The 21,594-nt window shown below is 36.4% G+C and overlaps 1 protein-coding gene across 1 annotated transcript; it reads left to right on the top strand.

Moving 5' to 3' along the window:
- The first annotated feature begins 788 nt into the window (after nucleotides 1–788).
- ARF6 (auxin response factor 6) lies at nucleotides 789–20,592 on the top strand. Its single transcript, XM_086458472.1, has 14 exons — nucleotides 789–1,743; nucleotides 2,059–2,171; nucleotides 5,696–5,794; nucleotides 5,882–5,938; nucleotides 6,019–6,174; nucleotides 6,265–6,349; nucleotides 14,467–14,557; nucleotides 15,157–15,321; nucleotides 15,395–15,517; nucleotides 16,773–16,848; nucleotides 17,009–17,156; nucleotides 17,347–18,536; nucleotides 18,724–18,914; nucleotides 20,136–20,592. The coding sequence occupies exons 1-14, from the start codon at nucleotides 1,701–1,703 to the stop codon at nucleotides 20,320–20,322; spliced, it is 2,724 nt and encodes a 907-aa protein (XP_086314598.1). The 5' UTR covers nucleotides 789–1,700; the 3' UTR covers nucleotides 20,323–20,592.
- The last annotated feature ends 1,002 nt before the right edge of the window (nucleotides 20,593–21,594 follow it).

Raw genomic sequence — 21,594 nt, 5'->3', positions numbered from 1 at the left:
CTGGGGAACGAGAAGCTTATTTTTATCAAAGAATCGCGCCAGTTGTACCCACATTTTTGCTCATCTTACCTACTTATTACTTTCACCCACCTAAAAAAGTGGTGTAGCGCAATCCCATTTTTAGTCATAGGCCCACAATCCCAATTGAATCTCATTCGGTCTCTTCATTTTCTTTCTTCTTTGCATCTAATTAAGTTTTAACTAGGGTTTCAACATGAATTTCGTGATTAAAGAACCACTCTCCTCAAAACTTGCAAAATAGGTTAGCAATGATCGTGGAAACCTCAACTCCTAATTTAAGGGTTATTAGAAAATCTTGACAATGAAAAAAAATGTATACTTCATTCGATAGGTCTATCGAATTCACCAACATAAATTTGATAAGATTCTACTGAATCTACTTTAAAGGACTCAATAGGTTCCTAATCAGTAGGTTTCTATTGAGTCATTTTAGATAGATTTAATATGATCCCATCAAGCTAATGAAAGCTTTTATAAAAAAACATATTTTAAAGAGGGTGTGGTAAGTAATTTCATTATTTATTAGAAAATAATGTTTAAGTGGGTGTAATGAGCAAAAACAAATGGGTGCAAATAGCGCTACCTTTTATAAAATGATGGTTTTAGATCGTTACTTTCCTACAAACTACAACTGGACAAAATTTGAAGATTGAGGATAGTTTCGTAAATATGGGCATATCTGAGGTTGTATGAGAACATCGCCTCCTTTATTTACTTTTATTAAACAGCACGAAAGCAAATCAAATTAGCAAATAAAAACTAGAACCCATAGATCAGTCCTTTTCTCTCTCCTCTCACTCATAAAAACCTAACTCTTTCCTCTCTCCTCTCTCTACATATAAATGCCAGCGAAGAATAATGGCGGTTGCATCGATTGATTGAAATAAGAGAGAGAGAGAGAGCAGCTTACTGCTTACCTCACTGAAGAAAAGCTAGAAAGCAGCTTAAAAGGGAAATTTCAACCCTAAATAGTCTTCAAATGCTATGTAAAATTCTTTATTCTCACCTGAAATTAATTTCTGAAACAGAATTCGTGACCTAATCTTCTCTTTAAGACTGTAATCGAAGAATCTGGAGCTCTTTTGATGTTTCAGTCATGGCGATCTGGAGTATCTGAGGTTCAAGATTGAGTCCTTCTCGTTATGAAGCTCAAGTTTAGGGTTTTCGTGGATTTTGCTTCGTTTATGCTAAAATGAGAGGTTTTTCTGGTCGAACATCGTTGGGAGAAACTTTTGGCTGAGATCTGGATGTTTTGTGTGTCTCTTGAGCTTTAGATTTTGATTTCTGCTTTGATTTAAGATTTTGAGTATTTTGAAATCCTAGGTGCTGTAGAATCGAAGAACTGGAATGTAGAGGTTCTCTTTAGTTGGTGTTTGAAAATTAGGGCTTGATTGAAGATGATCTGGACCTGATGAAGCAGAAAGCTGTCGTCTTCTTTAGCGGAACTGGTTTTGGTTGAATCTCTGAACGAATTTTTACAAATTCGGTGGGTTTTTGAGGTTAAAAAGAGAGGGAAAAGTGAAATTATGGTAGTTTTTGTTCAGAAGGAAATGGTTGGTCTCTGGTTGGTGTGTCTTCTTGCCGATGTTTTGTTCCATTGTTGAGATTAGCTGCAGATTCTGTTCTGGTGTTTGCTCTTCGTGTAAATTTTGGGCGAATTTGTTGTTCAATCTGCGCAAATGAGGCTCTCTTCGTCTGGTTTCGCTCATCAAACACAGGAAGGTGAGCTCACTGTTTACATGCGCCATTGTTTTTTTTTTTTTTTTCTTTTCTCCGGATTTGAATAAGATCTCAACTTTTTCTGTCTTCTTCACTTTATTCTGTTCTTTTGTTAAACTGTCTGTTTCTGAGATTCTGTTCTTTCCACATCTTCAGTTACTTTTATTATTATTTTTTTAGAATAATTGGAGATATTTGGCAACCTTTTACAGTTGCAAGTAATGATTGATAGCAAACAAAAATGGGTTGTTAATCTTATGTACATAAAACTAGGTGTTTTTCTTAATGCAAATTTCTGTTAATTGGGTAAATTTCCAGGGGAGAAGAGATGCCTGAATTCTGAGCTTTGGCATGCATGTGCGGGTCCTCTTGTTTCTTTACCTGCCATCGGAAGCCGAGTAGTTTACTTTCCCCAGGGTCATAGCGAGCAGGTTAGTTCTCATAACACATGTAATCTTCACTAATTGGATAAGATAAATCACTCCTTACGATCTTGTGGGATTTGAGCAGATAAGACTCCATAATGTTTTCCATCATAACAAAAGGAAGTGGTCTAATTCATATGATAATGGGTAATGGTGTTCTTGGTGTGAATTATATGAGAAAATGATGATGGTGTTCAGATCAAGAGTTTTGTTTTTGTGGCCATTAAAAAGGCTAATGGTTATTACAATGACTACTATGGAAGGGACTCATGTTATGCACTTGCTGCTATGGTAAAGACTCCTCAAAGCCATGTGCTGTTGCACATTTTATTTTTAACCAAGATAAATTTTAGTCTTCGTAATTAAAAAAGTGATTTTTATAATTTCTTTTTAATAAGTATACATAAATCACCAAAATGACCCGTTTTGGAGTAATGTTCAATACGGGCCTTTTGATAAAATATTGGAGTAATGCTACAGTAATTACTTTCCCCTGGAATGGACCCTTCCACTCACTACTGCTTCTCTTGTCTTGTATTCTCAATGCCTCTCGTCTCTATCACCTCTCCTCATAAATGAAACCTCTCTCTTTCTCTCTCTCTCTCTCTCTCTCTCTATATATATATATATATATATATATACATATATATATATATCTTTTCTTACTCCCTCTTATACAAAAACCCCAATATAATCGAAAGCCAAATGTTCTAACATTCCAAGGAAAGAACATCTTAAGGACTTGAATATGCTTGTCATATTTTTAATTGATACATCATGGGTGTTATGTGAATCTATAATGAGTAAGTTTTCTATTAAATCTATTCACCAAACTTATTTAAAAAGTCATGATTAAGTCGTGTCTTTTTTCCTTAAACAATTTACTTATGAAATTTTTAATAAGTTTCAACTTTTACGAACTTCATGATTAAATTTTGAACTTCGCAATTTAGTCGGGGAAAAATAGAAGATGACTTTGATGCACTAGTAAGAGGAGATAACCTTGATGAAGATGATCGTAACCATAGTACCAATGAAACACCATTTGATGAGGATGAAGTGGAATTTGTTGATTTTGACCTGTTGGTGGAACTTAACTTGGAGTCATTATTGTATTCTTTTTATATTTTGAACAATAAACATTGAATGTGTCACATACTCGTGGTTACTTTTTGGGGTTGTATGGATGATATCAAAATAGGGTTTGGTGATTTATTATAGTTTAATATGAGAATTGATGATAAAATATGAGAATACCACTTTGCACCACTTAGTAGGAACAATTACACAACCTAATCCTAGCTCGATTCTTTTTCCCGATTTTATTGAATTTTCCCTTTGCCAACTTATTCCCGAACCTCTCATGGAATCATCGTTGCTTCATGGAATCATCGTTGCTTCTTGAAGTATTCTTTGTTATGGCAACTGAAGGTTGATTGCCCAAGATTGTATGTAAATTAATGAAATCCCATAAATCCAATTTTATGTTGATAAAGGAACAATGTTAGCGTTAGCAATAGTATTATCGATGAGGACATATTACTATGGGTAAGTTAGATTTGAACCCACGATCTCAAAGTTGCATTGCAATGTTTCAACCAACTGGGCTATGAATCCAATCCCCAAAGACTAATCGGAGATGATCTCTCTCTCTCTCTCTCTCTCTCTCTCTATATATATATATATATATATATATATATATATAAAACAGGTTGAGTCAAGGGTCAACCGGAACCTAGAGCGTGGCCCCAAGGAATTAATTGCTTCGTGGGGTTTTGAACACTTGACCTACCCTTTTGAGGAGATAATTTCTATATGTTTTATAGAAATTGAATGTTTTTAGAGGATTTCTGTTGTGACACCAACCTTTTCTTTTCTTATGACACTAATTATACGGCAACACCAAATATTTATAAGACCACACTATTCCTCACTCTCTGCTATGGTGTCTATATCCCCCTCTATCTTTCATCTTTCTCCCTCTTTCTATATCTACCTATCTGCCTCTCCCACAAACAATTGAAGCATCACTGAGCACCACATAATGAAGAGGAATTTGTTTTATTTAAAATCCCTATTCTTATCAAAGAGAAGGAACGAGATCCTTTGTTCTAGATTTTTGGGTTGAAGGCCTTAGGTCACATGGGTGGCTGTGATAGTTGGTAACAACGACAATGCTACACTGACCACTGTTGATAGTAGACAGTCATGGCAGTTGGTGATGGTGTCATCCCTCTCCATCTATTTCTCTCTCACCTACGTGCTTTCCAATTTTTTTTTTTGGATCTCTCCTTCTATGCTCACACCTTTCCTTTCTTTATTGTTGTGTTTTTTTTTTCTTTTTCTTTTCTTCCATTGGTTCTTTAAGGAATCCTCAAAGAAGACAACCCTAAGAGATGAAATAATAGAGGAAAAATTCAACAGACCTAACCCTAATCGCCGTCACCGAATTTTTAATTATCCCTCTCCCGCTTTCTGCTTCCCCCTCTTTCTTTTCTCCCTCCTCCTTCCTCTCATTGGTTCTAGCTGCAGAGGATGGGATGTGAGTGATTGAGGAGGAATTCAAAGGTGGCTTCTGTTTGATTACCATTCCAACTACTCCTCTTTCTTCATTTTGTTTTAGAACCCCTTCGCCCTTTTTCTTTATCCTTATCTAGTATATCATATACACTTGCAATTGTTTCGTTTGCCTTTATCGCTATTAGGTGTATTACATGTAATTTCATTAAGGGTGTGTTTGATTACATGGAAAGTCATTTTCCATGGAATTTGAAATCCATGGAAAAATTGAAGTGGAAAATGAGTAGGTTGGAAGCATCAAATTCTATTGTTTGCATTTAAAAAATACCAGGGAAACAAAAAACAGAGAGAGAGAGAGAGAGAGAGAGAGAGAGAGAGAGAGAGAGAGAGAGAGAGAGAGAGAGAGAGAGAGAAGGTGGTCAACAATGGTGACAACAGTGGCGGCGACGATGGTGGTGATGGTGACGACGACGACGGTGAGGTTGAGTGTGATGGTGGAAGTGGGGAAGAAGAAGATATTTTGGGGATGAAAAATTTAGATGAATTTCACTTTCCCACCTATATGGGTGGGAAAGTGAAATCCATGATTTGATGGACTTTTTGATTGGGGTGGAAAATGAATTTCCATGGACATGTGCAATCAAACATATGAAAAATGTCATTTTTCATGGAAATTGATTTTCCACCCTATTTTCCATGTGCAATCAAACATACCCTAAATGGTTTGTTATTAGAAAAAGTGTGGCAATATAAGCTTTCTTCTAATATTATCTTATGGGGCACCTCCCAAGTGGTTCCTCTCTATAACCTTTCAAGGGCTGTTCTCTTCTTCCAGCTCATTGGTATAGTACATTAATTTGTTATTCACTTCCATATTGGTCCTGTATGCATTGAGCAAGTCAAGCTAATGTCTATGTGAAAATCTTTTGGGAGTCGCCTGATGTTTAATCTACGATCTTTTGTTATCAGTGAACTCATATAATTGAGAATTCTCAATGTTTCGTGTGCAGGTAGCTGCATCAACCAACAAGGAAGTTGATGCTCATATACCTAATTACCCAAGCTTACCTCCACAATTGATCTGTCTGCTCCACAATGTGACTATGCATGTAAAGTTGACTCTGTTTAGTTATTATCAGGTTCAAGTTATCTTACAAATCACTCTTTTAAAGTCTCGAAAATCTTTCAACTTTCAGGCAGATGTGGAGACGGATGAAGTATATGCACAAATGACCTTGCAACCATTGAGTCCGGTAGTCTATTTTACCTTGATTGCAGTTATGACTTGCTGGCTGTGTAATTTCATCCCTTTCTAACTAGAACTTTTCTGTAGCAAGAGCAAAAAGATGCTTACCTACCTGCAGAGTTGGGTACCTTGAGCAAACAGCCAACGAATTATTTCTGTAAAACATTGACTGCAAGTGATACAAGTACACATGGAGGATTCTCTGTTCCTCGGCGAGCAGCTGAAAAAGTTTTTCCTCCGTTAGTACGTCATTTTTGCTCATCTGTAACTTCACCCTCCATGTCTAATCTAATCTCCTGTTGTGTAATCTCACATGTTTGTTTATTTTTTCAGGACTTCTCCCAGCAGCCTCCTGCTCAAGAGTTGATTGCTAAGGATCTTCATGACAATGAATGGAAATTCAGGCATATTTTTCGTGGTGAGTGTGTCAAATACCATGTTAGATAATGAGTCTTATTTCAACAAATTTCTGAATGTGCAAACTTCTTTTGTCTGTGAGTTGTTCTACCATAAATATATATCTTTTTTTTTCTTCTCTGGATTGACTATCCCACCTGGCAAGAGCCATTCCTCTTTGCTTTCTTTACAAGGTGGATACCTAATATCGATGTTTAGTAGTCACTTCTTTTTGTTATTGCCAGTTCTAGTGTATGAGTGGAATGGATCCTTGGCCCCTTGTAGGATGGAAACAAACTTAAGACTAAGAAAATCTATGAGTACAACTTATTCCTGTTGACTAAATCCATATTTTTTTAGTTCATTCATTTTTAAATTTTTAGTTAGCTATCTATAAAAAGATATCTTTAACCTGTTAATAATATTCCTAAGACATGCCATATATAAATTCATTTTGTCCTCAGTTTCTTATTTGTTCCCAGATTTTAATTTTTATGTATTTGTCAATGAATAATATGTTCTAATTATAAATAATTGTTAAACTAATAAAATTTAGAGTATACTTGCACTTGAATTTTTTATAAGTTATTTTGTATGCATACTAACTTGCTGAAAACATCAAGTTGCTTGCTCAAGGGTTTTTTTTTTTAATATCTTAAGATAAATTTTAAACATGTCAATATTTTGATCATTTTTTTTATAAATTTTTTATTCATAGCTTCATGGAATTAAATCTGACATACTTCCATCGAACATCCTATGATGTTTTCATTTTCGTGTGAATTAAATGAACTACTAGAATATTTCCATTTTTGAAAATATATTTAAATCATTAATATTATAGATAGTGTGAAAAATGTAATCAGTTAGTAGTACCTCTTACTTACACTTTCTAATTGTAATGCCCCAAGCCCACAACAATACAATATTGTTCGTTTTGAGCCTAAGTCCTCACAGCTTTAAAACACGTTGTAACATGTAAGGTCTAGTGTGTCATTATAGCGTACGTTCTGAACATTCTCCTATCCGATGTGGGACTAGTCGCACTTCTCCCTGTCATTCCATCTTGCAATGTGACGGTTCCACTTTGACGTCGTGGTTTCCGTAGCCCTTTCCATGTCCGACTAGTGGTCCACTGGTGAGGTCATGACAACCTCCCCACCAATTAGGAAGAGTCGTTTTCCGCTCTAATAGCATTTGTCACGATCGAGCTCGTGAACTCGTGATAATTCGTGTTTCAAAGCAAACAAAATGATAAACCTTTCATTGATTACAAACATATGTTTATATACAAGCCTTTACAATAATCTTTCATTATCAACACTCAAGATAAATCTAAAATACTAATCTCATTGAATCATGCATCACTAAGTTTTCTAATCCAAAGTGGGGCCTTCTTTTTCCTCATCATTTACTGACAAAAATTGTCAATAAGCATTGAACTTAGCAAGGCAAAAATAATCATATAGGAATTCTAAGTTTAAGTATAGAAAACATCGAACAACTAATAAATTTTTTGTAATAATTCTTTTTGGTATTTGTGGAAACGTTTTTAAAAGCCTAGTAATCTATTTTTGTTCACGATTTTTATCCTTTTCATTTTACTGTTTTTACACCTGGGCAAAACCACCTACCATCCATAGAATTCGGAGAATTCCTTGACTCAATCGACTATTGGAACGTCTATCCCTCAAAGGAGACATCTATTCCTTCACCGTTTGTTGCTAGTAATCCGTGCCTGGCTTATCCGACTGTTTGGATGTTTATTCCTTAGAGGAGATACCTTTCTCTTCACAGAATTCATCAGTTGATTGACCTACCTTTTATGAGGTTCACTTCCCGAAAGAGTTCACCCCTTAAGTAGATTTTGAAATCGATATATAGTTTTAGCTTTCTTAGATAATTCGGTTTGTATGTCACATTCCACTCTCAAAGAGTCATTTTTTCTTATTTTGAAAATTTTATTCAAATGTTTCTAGATACCATGCCAATGATCATGATGTTCATCACATAGTATAATACAAAAGTATGCAAAAATATAAAAGCATGACATCTTAAATTAACTAGTTAGAATCAAGTTTACAATCACGTTTTGGTTAAAATCAAGTATTGGTGTAAAGATCCTTCATCATATAATTATAATTAACAAGGGGCATCATTCATCCAACAATCTCTTTCATCATAGATCCTTCCATATAGGATAACGACTATTATGAAGCGGATATTGGATGAATCTCCCATTGCAAGTCAAATCATAGATTTTAAAAGACAATAAAAATAAAATTTAAAGAAATCTAATAGAGAGAGTGTGTCCCAATGTCTCACACATAAACTAAAAAGTGATGTATGAAGACCTTGTCGAAATTCATTTACCTTGATTGACTTATCATACTCAACACCCCTTGTACCCTTCTGACTTTGGGATGATCATGCAGTCAAGTGGTTAGGGGCAATCTTAACCACTATTCGGGAGAGGAGTAATTTTTGAGGTGTGTGATAATGGTTTGAAGGGGGTGTAATTAATGATGAAGAGTAAATGGTGGGATAGTCCAATTTGAACTGTCCAAATTGTGACCCTAATCCTCAAGTTCATCTATAGCATTCATGGTTTAAGAAAATCAAGTTCTTTTCATTCTTAAGTTCACTCAACGTTTAGTAGTTCGTATCCCCTTAGTATCCTATTTTTAATGTGAACCCCACACATGCAACCACCTAAGACATCTCTAACTTGGTGATTCAATTTTTAAATACAAAATGGACCCCATAAAATGGGTCCACAAACATAGTTGGAGTTCTATTGACTTATTTTTGAACAAAAAAAAAAAAAAGAAAGATGCGGGTCCCATTTAGGTCTTTATACATGAAATGACCACCTCAAGTTTCTATAGATCATTATTGAAGATAAAGTGGATCTAACAAACGTTTGGAGCTTGCAGCGATCATATTCACATTAAAGGTATGGAGACATTACCTTTAAGGGAATTAAGTTGACGATATTTTTTTTATCACATGAGCCTAAAATACTTGTTCAAACAAAGGGAGCTAAACATACAACAACGGAGATGATGAAATTTTTGAAAGACTATGACTACACATTGCAATACCACCTTGGTAAAGCTAATGTGGTTGTCGATGCTCTAAGTTGTTAGTCCATGAGCTCTGAGTAAGCACAAAAGTAGAGTTGTAGGAAATAGTCAAAGAATTCCAGAATTTGGCATCGATGTTGGTAAGAAGGCAACCAAAAGATCAATAACTAGCATTGAAGTCCTACCCAACTTAGCATAGAAGATATAAGAGGCACAAACCTTGAGCCAGAACTGGAAGTGATAGGGAAGAATCCCCCAACAAATTACGAAATTTCACCAAAAGGTGCCTTCCTGTTTAAAGACAGGATTGCGTACTGAACAACCCAAGATTGAAGGAGGAACTATTGAATGAGGCTCACAAATCACGATACACGGTGCACCTTGGGATTTCTAAAATGCATCACAACTTGAAATGGTCTTACTAGTGGAAGGTTGTGAAGCAGAAAGTTGTCGAATACGTGGCAAAGTGTCTAGTTTGTCAACAGGTTAAGGCAAAACATCAGAGACTTGTAGGGTTGTTGAAACCATTGGCCATACCAGAGTGGAAGTGGGAACATATTACCATGGGCTTCGTAATTGGATAACCGAGGACATAAAGGAATCACAATGCCGACCGATTGACCAAGTCCGCATATTTTTTGGCAATTAAAGAAACAATCACCCTGGAGAACCTTGTGAGAGTATATTCATGAAATAATACGATTGCATGGTATACCTGTCTCTATAGTATCAAATCGCAACGCCAGGTTCACTTCAAGATTTTGGCATTGCTTAAAAGAAGTACTGGGGACTATGTTGAATATAAGCACTACCTTTCATCCATTGTTGGACAAACACTCTAAAAGGATGATACAAACCCTAAAAGATATGTTGTGAGCTTGCATTTTGGATTTCATGGGTAATTGGGATGATCATTTACCCTTGATCGAATTTTCTTACAACAATAGCCACCAAGCTAGTATCTAGATGGCACTTTATGAGGTGCTCTATGGAAGGAGTTATTGCTGGCCCACCTGTTGGATTGAAGCTGAAAAAGGAAAGTTACTCGGACCCAAGCTTGTTTAGATAACAACAGAGAATAAAAAGGTAATTCGAGCAAGGTTACGGGTTTGCTAAGATAGACAAAAGAGTTATGCAGATCGAAAAAAAAGAGATATAGAATTCCAAGTAGGAGAACATGTCTTTCTCAAAATATCTTCCTCAAAAGGGAATTAAGAGATTTGGTAAGAAAGGAAAACTAAGTCCACGATTCATTGGACCTTTTGAAATCTTTGCTCGAGTGGGTGTAGTAACTTATTGTTTGCACTACACCCTGACCTGGATCGAATCCACAATGTTTTCCATATATCTACGCTTCAAAGATATGTAGTAGACCCATCCCATGTAATTCATTATGAACTTGCTCAGATACAAGAGGATTTGTCTTATGAAGAGTAATTGGTTAGGATCCTTGACCGGAAGGAACACAAATTGAGGAACAAAACAATCCCATTAGTTAAGATACCGAGGAACCATCACAGATTTGAAGAAGTTGCATGGACGAGAGGAGTCTGTTAGGTTATCTCACCCTTAAATTTTTGAAAAAACACTTGGTAAGATTTAATTTCGAGAATGAAATTCCCATAAGGAGGGGAGAATGTCGAGACCCGTAATTTTTTTTTTTATATTAAATAAAAATATCAATATTATAGTTATTCAATATTATAACTCTTAGGATAATCTTATGATAAATATCCTAAACCTAAGATTAGAGTTATACAATATTATATATCTTATACCTAAAGATTTATTTTTATAATTAGCCACGTGATGTTATAAAATCATATGTTAATAATAATATTGCATAGAGTAATTAATATTATCATAAAAAGAAATATATTTTTATTAATGAATGAAAATATAATTGTGTTAAAAAATATTTTTGATTGAAGTATAGGTCTTATATACAGAGGTATAATTATATATGTATACATATACGTGCGAATGAATAAATTGACAAATAGGAATGTGGGATCCACTATTATTATTTGATTATATTATGTATTAATGTTAATTAAACCACATGGATATTGGGTGCCACATGTTATAAACATCAAATGATATATGGTTGTGGGATCCATTATTTATAATGCAAGTAAAATTGTGGAAACCGAATCATGTGTGGAACCACATGTGAGATCCATTTTATATTAAATAATAAGCTATAAAAACTTAAGGTGGTCATTCCATATATGAAGACCCAAGTGAAACCCACGATTTTTATTTTGTTCAAAAAAAAGTTACTAGAGCCGAACCATGTTTGTGAACCCATTTATGGGTCCAATTTATATTTAAAAGTTGGGCCACCAAGTTGACGACGTCGTAAGTAGTTGCATGTGTATGGTCTACATTAAAATTTTGATACCAAGGTGGGACGAACCATCAAAGGTTAAGTGAACTTAGGAAAAAAGAGAACTTGGTTCTCTTGAGCCATGAATGCTATATATGAATTTGAGACCACAATTTGGAGTATTCAAATTGGATTCTCCTACCATTTATTCCCTATCATTAATTGTACTTATTCCCAATACTATAAATACCCCCTCAAGCCATTCTCACACACCTCAGAAATCATTCTTCTCTCCTCTCATCTCTCCTAAAATAGCAGTTGGGTTGCCCTTAACCACTCGACTACTCGATTATCCCAAAATTCAAAGATTATGAGGGGTATAGAGTATTGTAGGCCGATCAAGGGAAGTGGATTTCGACAAAGTCTTCATGTATCACTTCCTAGTTTATGTGTTAAGACATTGCGATACACACACACACTCACTTTCTTATCTCTATTCCATTTCTTTATTTTTATTGTTATATCTAGAAAGTCTATGTTTTGGTTTAACAAAGGGAGACTCATCCAATATCCATCTCCCTAGTAGTTGTCATTTTATATTGAAGGGTCTATGATAGAAGGGATTGTCTAATGAACGACGCCTCTTATTAAGTCAAATCGTATGATGATAGGTCCTCGGACCAATACTTAATTCTAACCAAAATGTGATTGCAGATTTGATTCTAACTAATTTATTAATTTAAGATGTTATGCTTCTATGTTCTTTGCATGGTTTTGTGCTATACTATGCGATGAACACCATGATCATTGACATGATATTTTAGAAACATTTGAATAAAATTTTCTAAATAAGGAGAAATACTCTTTGAGAGTGGAATATGACTTGCAAACCGAATTATTTAAGAAAGTGGAAACTATAAATCGGTTTCCAATTCTACTTAAGGAGTGAACTCCTTTGGGAAGAGAATCTCAAAAAAGGTAGGTTGGTCAACTGGTGAACTTAAAAAAGGGACAAATGTCTCTTCTGAGGAATAGGCGTCCTAACAGTCAGATAAGTCAGGTAAGGATTACTGGCAGCATACTATGAAGGAATAGATATCTCTTTTGAGGGATAGGCGTTCTAATAGTCGGCTGAGTCAGGGTTTTTTTTGAGTTTTATGGACAGTAGGAGGTTTTCCTCAGGTGTAAAAATAGTAAAATGGAAAGGATAAAAATCGTATACAAATATAGATAACTAGGCTTTTAAGAACGTTTCCGCAAATTCCAGAAATTTTTATTACGAAATTTTATTAATTGCTTGATTTTTGTTATATACTTAAACTTGAAATTGTTATGTGATTATTTTTTCCTTGTTAAGTTAAATGCTTTTTGACAATTTTTGTCACCAGATGACGAGGAAAATGAAGACCCCACTTTGGATTAGGAGACTCAACGATGTATAGTCCAATGAGATTAGTACTTTAGGTTTATCTTGGATGTTTGTAATGAAATATTATTGTAAAGGCTTGTATATAAATATCTGTTTGTAATCAATGAAAGGGTTTATCGTTTTGTTTGCTCTGAAGTACGAATTATCATGAATTCACGAGTCTGGGTCGTGTCACTAATTGTTAGTGTATTTGAAATGAAATGGGTTAATTATACTTAGAATCTAACTTCTCTAATTAAAATTAGCTGTAACTACATAATATGAATAATAAAATTTTATAATAGTATGATAGGTGTATATGTTGTATGCTAATGTGGTTATGAATTCCTGAGGTTGTAGGGCTCATGTTCTGCTAGTATGCACTTCAATGCCATAATTTTCAACATTTAGATGTGTTAAGTTTGACTCTTAGATACCTACATCAGCATGTAACAAATGCCATCTAATTTGGTCTTCAACATAAGGGTATACTTTCATGCTTTTTAATAATGATTTCCTCAAATATCGTTGAATCTATCCTATGTTTACCATTATTCTATATTTTTTATATGGTTCATCTGGTTATAATCATTAATAGCTTGTCTTGAATAATTTATGTAACAAGGATTCAACACTATGTTCATATCCAACACTATTACGAAACGTCAAACATACCAATGCATAGGAGCTGATTCATTTCATATGTTGAGATATGTATTTTTAAATACATAGTATGTGGAGACAATGATATTTAGATATGCCAAAATATATTGAAATCATTTGAACAATATGTAAATAATTGTTATGTTTTTGTCATTGTCACACATCTGACTTATGAGCACAATACTATGTCTCACAACAAATTCTTAGAGAATGAAATCTCTTAGTACATGTTATATAAGTAATCTGAAATTATCAAGAGTCGTAAGGTATAAAAAAGAGAAGATAAAAATGCCTTTTAGCAGCAAAGGAGGACTAGAATTGTTCATACAGATAGAATCCCTTAAAATATCATTCATCAACATTAAATTGTGAGCTTCAATGACAATGTAATAGAATGCATAACCAATGTCCTTGCTCTACTTTTTCTACGAATCTTTCCCACTTAATTTTTTATTCCTTGATGGGGCTAATCTTTTGAGTAGTTACTTGTCCAATGATGTCAAAGTAGTTTTGATAGCCGTTTTCCTTGCTCTTATTATGTTTCCAAGGAAAATGATTTCTTTTCTCGTGTGGTCTAAAAATTTTTGGAAGACAGTGCAAGGCAAAAAAAGTTATGTATTAATTTTTTCAAGTTGATTTCATTCATAATGCAGGTCAGCCGAAGAGGCATCTTCTCACGACTGGTTGGAGCGTTTTTGTTAGTGCAAAAAGACTTGTTGCAGGCGATTCAGTCCTTTTTATCTGGTAGACACAATCAAAATCCTAATTCCCTTGTTTAATATCTCTACTTAAATTTTACTTTATTTTCCCAAAGGTCTACTTACAGTGACAAAGTGATGGGTAGGAGAGGCTTACCCAGACAGTGCATGTGCCACACATGCTGTATGTTTGGACTGTTGTTCACTGGGTTCCATAGAAGAAATCCCCTAAGCCAAAAACTGACATGATTGGTTGGACTGAAATATATGGTGAATGGCCAACAAAAAGTTCCTACAAATGGCTGAGAACAGTCCTTTTTTATGAGTTTTAGCTAGATCTTTTTTTTTTGGGGAATTGGGACCTATTATTAAATGATTGATTCCTTCTTCTGTGCATAGTGTTTCGTACTATAATGGACGACAGTTTCTACCAGTCCTCCCATCTTGTCCCTGTAGCTTTTTTATTTGATAGTTAATTTTTTTGGTGTTGCCACCGGGTGAGCCTGTTTTTACTGAAACCAGGACTCGGTGATGGTGGGTTATGAACCCAGGTCTATGGTTTGTCCCTGTCACCTAATTGCACTTAAAATTCAACTCTGGCATATTTTTTTGTCGCTTGCACTGAATTATGTTTGCTTTCATCAGGAATGAAAAGAATCAGTTACTCCTGGGTATCCGGCGTGCTAATCGGTCGCAAACTGTGATGCCTTCATCAGTTTTATCGAGTGACAGCATGCACATTGGGCTCCTCGCTGCTGCGGCTCATGCAGCTGCAACGAATAGCCGATTCACAATATTTTATAACCCAAGGTAGAGTTGCACAGTCAAAATAAATATTAAAGATTAAAACATTTTCACGTTTTGATTCTCGTCTTGCTTTCAGGGCCAGTCCATCAGAATTTGTTATACCTCTTGCCAAGTATGCTAAAGCAGTCTATCACACTCGTGTTTCTGTTGGCATGCGCTTCAGGATGCTGTTTGAGACAGAAGAGTCGAGTGTCCGTCGGTAGGTCTCACCTTCATCTCTGCTTTATCCCAATAATTTTTCGACTGGGTGAATCCTCTTCTTCCATTTAGTACTGTCCAACCATTTGTGTGTTTATATACTATCGATCAAATAAAAGAGACTTTGTGAGTGTTTATATGTTTTGCTGTGTTAAAATTGCTGCATGAGCATAATTTGAGGAAGCCATTCGATGATTTTTTTCCATGTGTGGGAAAGGTTTTGGGTGTGGAACCGGTTATTTGATTGTCCCGAGGTTTTAATTTTCATAATTTGGTAAAATATTTCCTTTCCCCAAGTACCGAATAAGAAGGCACTTTTTTTTTCCCGTACAAAATTTCAAATCACTGTTCATTTTGTGAATCTTTTGATGGACAGTATGTTCTCTCGAAATATTGTAATTGCAGTATAGAAATTGCATTATTTCCTTGGAATTTTGTCAGAATTTTTTAAATTCAAGGAAATTGAATTTTTCTACTGTCTGTTCTACTTATACTTAAAAAACATTATTATTTTCATTTGTTTATGTATAATTATAGTCCTTTTTTGGTTCTCAGGCTCTTAGATACCTAAGCCAGCACCATGGAGATTCATTGCTCACCTCTATATGGTGATTTGTTGTAGTTTGACGGCCTTTTCAAGGTTGTTTTGTTTTCTCCTAAAGTTTAACTGAAATTCTTGATATTTCCACCCTTTCCCTGAAAAGAAAAATGCATTACTTCTCCACTAGATTGAAAATTTTCCCACTTTTTTTCTTTCTTTCTCGGGAGGTCGAATGTACCTTGACATGATATTTAGTATTTCCTCAGTAAAAAAATCAGTCTGATCAGACGTTTCTAACCATTGTTGTCAATTTTATTTGATGGCCAGAAAGAATGATTTAAATTATCTGTAAAAGACTGATTTTGGTTTTGCTATCATCTGATCATTTCTCACATAAATGGGAAATTTCTTAGAAATTAAAGAGACATGGAGCTTAGTTCTAAGAAGAGCACTGGGGGGTTATAGCTCATTAGGATGCCTCTTTAGTTTGACACTTGAATGGTGGGTTGCACCCTCCCTGCTTGTGCTCCACTTGCACGACTATCCTGTTGGTAGACCACACTTGCGGTTATCAGAATTCCTTTCTTAGTCGATCTTCATCTGAAGCATTAATGGATTGTGTTACTTTTATTTTTGTTTATTATTATGAAACTACTATCTAAATGATCCACTAGAAGTGTATAGTTTATTCTAACGCAGTTCCATTTGTGTCCAGGTACATGGGTACGATTGCTGGCATAAGTGACATAGATCCTGTTCGTTGGCCAAACTCACATTGGCGCTCTGTGAAGGTCTGTGAAGTGTATACAGTGATTTCTCTGATAAAGTTACTTCAGTAGCATTGTATTTTCACTTGTAGGTTTTGGTCCAGATTTTCTCCTGGTGGGGCCCTCTAATAGAGAAAGTATGAAACCACATTCTCTTAAATTTTGCTTCTATTAATTAATGCAGGTTGGTTGGGATGAGTCTACTGCAGGGGAGAGGCAGCCGAGAGTATCACTTTGGGAGATTGAACCATTAACAACATTCCCTATGTATCCATCTCCATTCCCCCTCAGACTTAAGCGACCATGGCCGCCAGGACTACCCTCACTCCATGGTAATCTTGCTTACTGCTTTAGAGGCTTGGAAGGCAATTTAAGTGTCTCACCCCTAGTCTTTGGGGATATGGCTATGATGCTGAGACTCCTATCTCATATTGAACATCAAATATATTTATTTATTGTTTCAAAAACCTTCTCTGAAAAGAGAGAAAAGGTTTCTTAATCTCTCCCCATTTTCTCACACAGTGGGCAAGGATGATGATCTGGGTGTTAATGCTCCACTGATGTGGCTCCGAGGAGATGGCGGAGACAGGGGGATTCAATCTCTTAATTTCCAGGGAATTGGAGTTGGACCCTGGATGCAGCCAAGGCTTGATGCTTCCCTACTTGGTCTGCAACCTGATATGTACCAAGCGATGGCTGCAGCAGCGTTTCAGGAAATGCGGACCGTGGATCCTTCTAAATTGGCTCCACCATCTCTGCTGCAATTTCAGCAACCCCAGAATGTCTCCAGCGTATCTGCTTTAATGCAGAGGCAGATGTTACCTCAGTCTCAATCACATCATTCTTTTCTTCAAAGCATTCAAGGAAACCAAGCTCAGGCCCAGGCTCAAGCTCAGGCCCTGGCTCAGGCGCAGGCTCAGGCTCAGGCTCAGGCTCAGGCTCAGGCTCAGGCTCAGGCCCAAGCCCAACTTCTTCATCAACAGATGCAGCATCGCCACTCATTCAACGATCAACAACTTCAGCCTCAGCAACACCAGAAATTTTTCGATCAACAACAGATCCCAAATGTTGTTTCTTCCCTGTCTCAGCTTGCCTCAGTGTCTCAGACACAGTCTCCATCTCTACAGACCATCTCTTCATTGTGTCAGCAGCAGAACTTTTCAGATTCCAATGGGACACCAGTAACCACATCTAGTGTGTCTCCCCTACAGAGTCTTTTGGGCTCATTCGCCCAGGACGAAACATCCAACTTGCTTAACTGTCCAAGAAGCAATCCAGTAATCCCTTCTGCAGCTTGGGTACCCAAGCGAGATGCGGTTGAATCTCTCCTCCCTTCTGGAGTGGTCGAACAATTGGTCCCACCACAGACTAACGTGTCTCCACATTCTATCTCATTGCCACCATTTCCCGGTAGAGAATGCTCAGTGGACCAGGAAGGTAGCACAGATCCCCAAAGCCATCTCTTGTTTGGTGTGAATATAGATTCTTCATCGTTACTAATGCAGAATGAGATGTCAAGCCTTAGAGGAGTCGGCAGCGAGTGTGATTCAACAACTATGCCGTTCACTGCTGCTAATTTTCTGAGTACTGCAGATCATGATTTCCCACTTAACCAAAGCATGTCAACTTCCAGTTACTTGGATGAATCTGGTTTTCTGCAGTCTCCGGAGGATGTGGGCCAAGTGAACCCACCAAGCAGAACCTTTGTGAAGGTTAGTAGGATGCACACATGCAAAGGCATTTGTCTCCTCCTCTTTCTTGTTATTAAGTACTCTGCTTTCACACGTGCTTGATGTGGTCTGTTATACAACCTGCTGCTTTGATTCGATGGAAGTTTTTTTTTTATCTTTTATGGATTTATTGTTGTAGTATATTTTTACTGATATGGGTACTTGGCAGGTTCATAAATCAGGGTGTTTTGGGAGGTCACTGGATATCACCAGGTTCAGCAGCTACCATGAGCTGCGTAGTGAGCTCGCTCAAATGTTTGGCCTTGAAGGCCAGTTGGAAGACCCTTTGAGATCAGGCTGGCAGCTTGTATTTGTCGACCGGGAGAATGATGTTCTCCTCCTCGGCGATGACCCCTGGCAGTAAGATCTTAGCTTCTCTCTTTAACTGCCTTTATGCCTTATAACATGGTATCTATGAAGTTATTTGAGGAACCAAAAGTTCCTACCCGTCGATTAGCTTTTCGGTTTTTCTAGTTCTTTGTCCCAAAATATTTGATCATCCAAAAGTGCAACTAATTATTGGTAGGAGTGTATTACAATCTCGAATCTTCAGCAATTGAAATCTTATAGGTGACCATCAAATCAATGCTTGATCGTAAGATAAATCTACAAACAAAGGGTTATGATAGACACAGGCATCCAGCTCATTAGTTACTGAATTGGGCCCCAAATTCAATTCAATAATAAGCAGTCTGGTTTAGAATCTGGGATCCAAGAAAGACCGGATGCAATAAGGGGATCCGATCTGATATGTTTATCATGTCAGTTCTAGATAAACCATGTCCCAATCATGTGGGGACCCAATCCGAAATTATATCATATGCCATATATATCGCTTACCTAATGCATTTGATCTGTGATCTTGACCTGATCCATTTTTGATGGATCTGATTAGGATCCAAAGTTTGAGCTCTGTTTATGATTCAATTCAATAAGTTATCCAAATTGATTATATTATATATTGAATTGGATGTGATCTGATCTGGACCTGATCTGATCGTTACGATTAAGATTTGGATCCAAAAGTTGAGATCCAATTCAACAAAATTATCATTTCGGATGCAAAGCCATCTGAATCTTTTTTAATAAGTTCCAAATCCACTCCAATCCAAACCACTTAGCTCTATGTTGAACTCATCTATACTACGTTAAATGCTTGTAGTATCTCCACATGGACATGAGCTAATTGACCCTTGGCATTTGCACTGACGTTGTCGAAGCAAGAACTTTTGGGTACCGTCCAAAACCCATTGCTAAGCATACTTCTAGTTAGTGTGAAATTCAAATAGCATTTTACTATATCTAACCCTTCCCCCCCCCCCCCCCCCCACACACACACACACACACACACACAAAAAGGGAAAGAAAGAAGAAAGATACATAGCATTTGGGCGATCAAATATCAGGATGGGTGAGGGATTTTAATGCCTTCTGCATTCATTTTTTAAGTAGTTAAAGAGTTACCGACAACAATGATATCTTAATTCGAGTTTTGACATCTTTTGCTACTTGTTAGAAGGATGATAATTTGAAGAGTTACTGGTCTATGCTTTATAATTCATTCCTTGATAATTCTCCCAGGGAGTTTGTAAACAGCGTCTGGTGTATCAAAATAATCTCGCCACAAGAAATGCAGCAGATGGGCAAACCAGAGCTTCTGAACTCAGTTCAGAGTCTTTCCAATGGAAGCTGCGAGAATTATGTGAGCCATCAGGATCCAAGAAATCTAAGCAACGGGATCATGTCTGTAGGCTCGCTCAACTACTGAATGGATAATTAAGAAAGGCCGTCTGTCATCTTCCACCTTTACCTTTTTTCCTTCTCTGTATTATTAGCTTTATCTGATACCTCTTTGTGGGTGGGCGGAAGTAGTGTCTGTCAAGTAAGTCCCGTACAATCCTTATATATATATATATGAGAACTAATTTACTGTAATTTTAATGTGATACGTCTTTTCCATGTACTGTCTATATATATACATGAAAATATTTATTAGAAGACTATGTTAATGAAAGCATTTGGATAATGTTATGATGTATGAACATATGATTGAAGTTTTCAGGAGAAAGGGGATGCAAATTCTGGGTCGGGATCATGTGGGTGGTTATGACTTTTTTTTAAGATAAGAAGTTTGCTGAAGTGACCTCAAGATTGTACCTTACAGCGCACATCCAGACGTGTAAGTGTATATGAACCAAGTGAAAAACATCTATCGTTCATATACACTTTCACGTCAGGATGTGTGATGTGAGGTACAATCTTGGGGTCACTCAGCATGACTCTTAAGACAATTGTCCAAACTCGATTGTTCTTTGTGAGATGTTTGACAATGTTTGGGTTCTCTGGATTTTGTATTTTGCTGGAGTTAGATTGTGTTTTGTCAAAGGAAAATGCTGGAATGACACAAACGGAGATACAAAGGTGACAAAAATGATGTAGTGGCGTGCACATAACCATCGATGCTTTTTACTCGTATCTTGCGGAAAAGTATCTATGGTAATGGGCATGACACCACATCAATTTGTCATCTTTGTGTCTCCGTTTGTGTCACCCCCGCACGACTCTTTGTCAAGCTAATTTAGACACCCAATCTTTTTGGACATTCAATTAGGGGGTTGTTCGAAAGGGGAATCCCTGTAGTCCCCAAGAATTGGATGATACTAATTTGGCTTTTAGACTAATCATCAAAAGCTCCACAAATCAATGACCCGATTGGAAAGTCACCCATTAAGAGGTAGCCTAGATCATTTCTCTATAGAAAATGTGTTTTTCAACTGTAGACAAGATTAAGCTCACAAGCCCATTTTAGAAGCAAAACATCATTCTGAATCTGTTACCTGATTTGTGGGTTCACCTGGTGTCGGGTTCGTAGTTTGCCTCTTTAGAATGAATCCGGTTTGTAGGGGTTGATAGAGATAATTCGTTTCTTGATTTGCTTTGGTGCTTTGGTTCCGAGATTGGTTCGTTAGCTTGGTTCCCTTCAACTATATATAATTCAAGTGTTTAAGTTATATGAGCCAATTATAATAATGCAAATTTC

This window comes from Akebia trifoliata, chromosome 11, assembly GCF_017979445.1.
Source record: "Akebia trifoliata isolate Shusen 1 chromosome 11, ASM1797944v1, whole genome shotgun sequence".
NCBI classification, from domain to species: domain Eukaryota; kingdom Viridiplantae; phylum Streptophyta; class Magnoliopsida; order Ranunculales; family Lardizabalaceae; genus Akebia; species Akebia trifoliata.
Note: the sequence above shows the minus strand (reverse complement) of the source record. Positions and strands in the feature narration are given on the sequence as shown.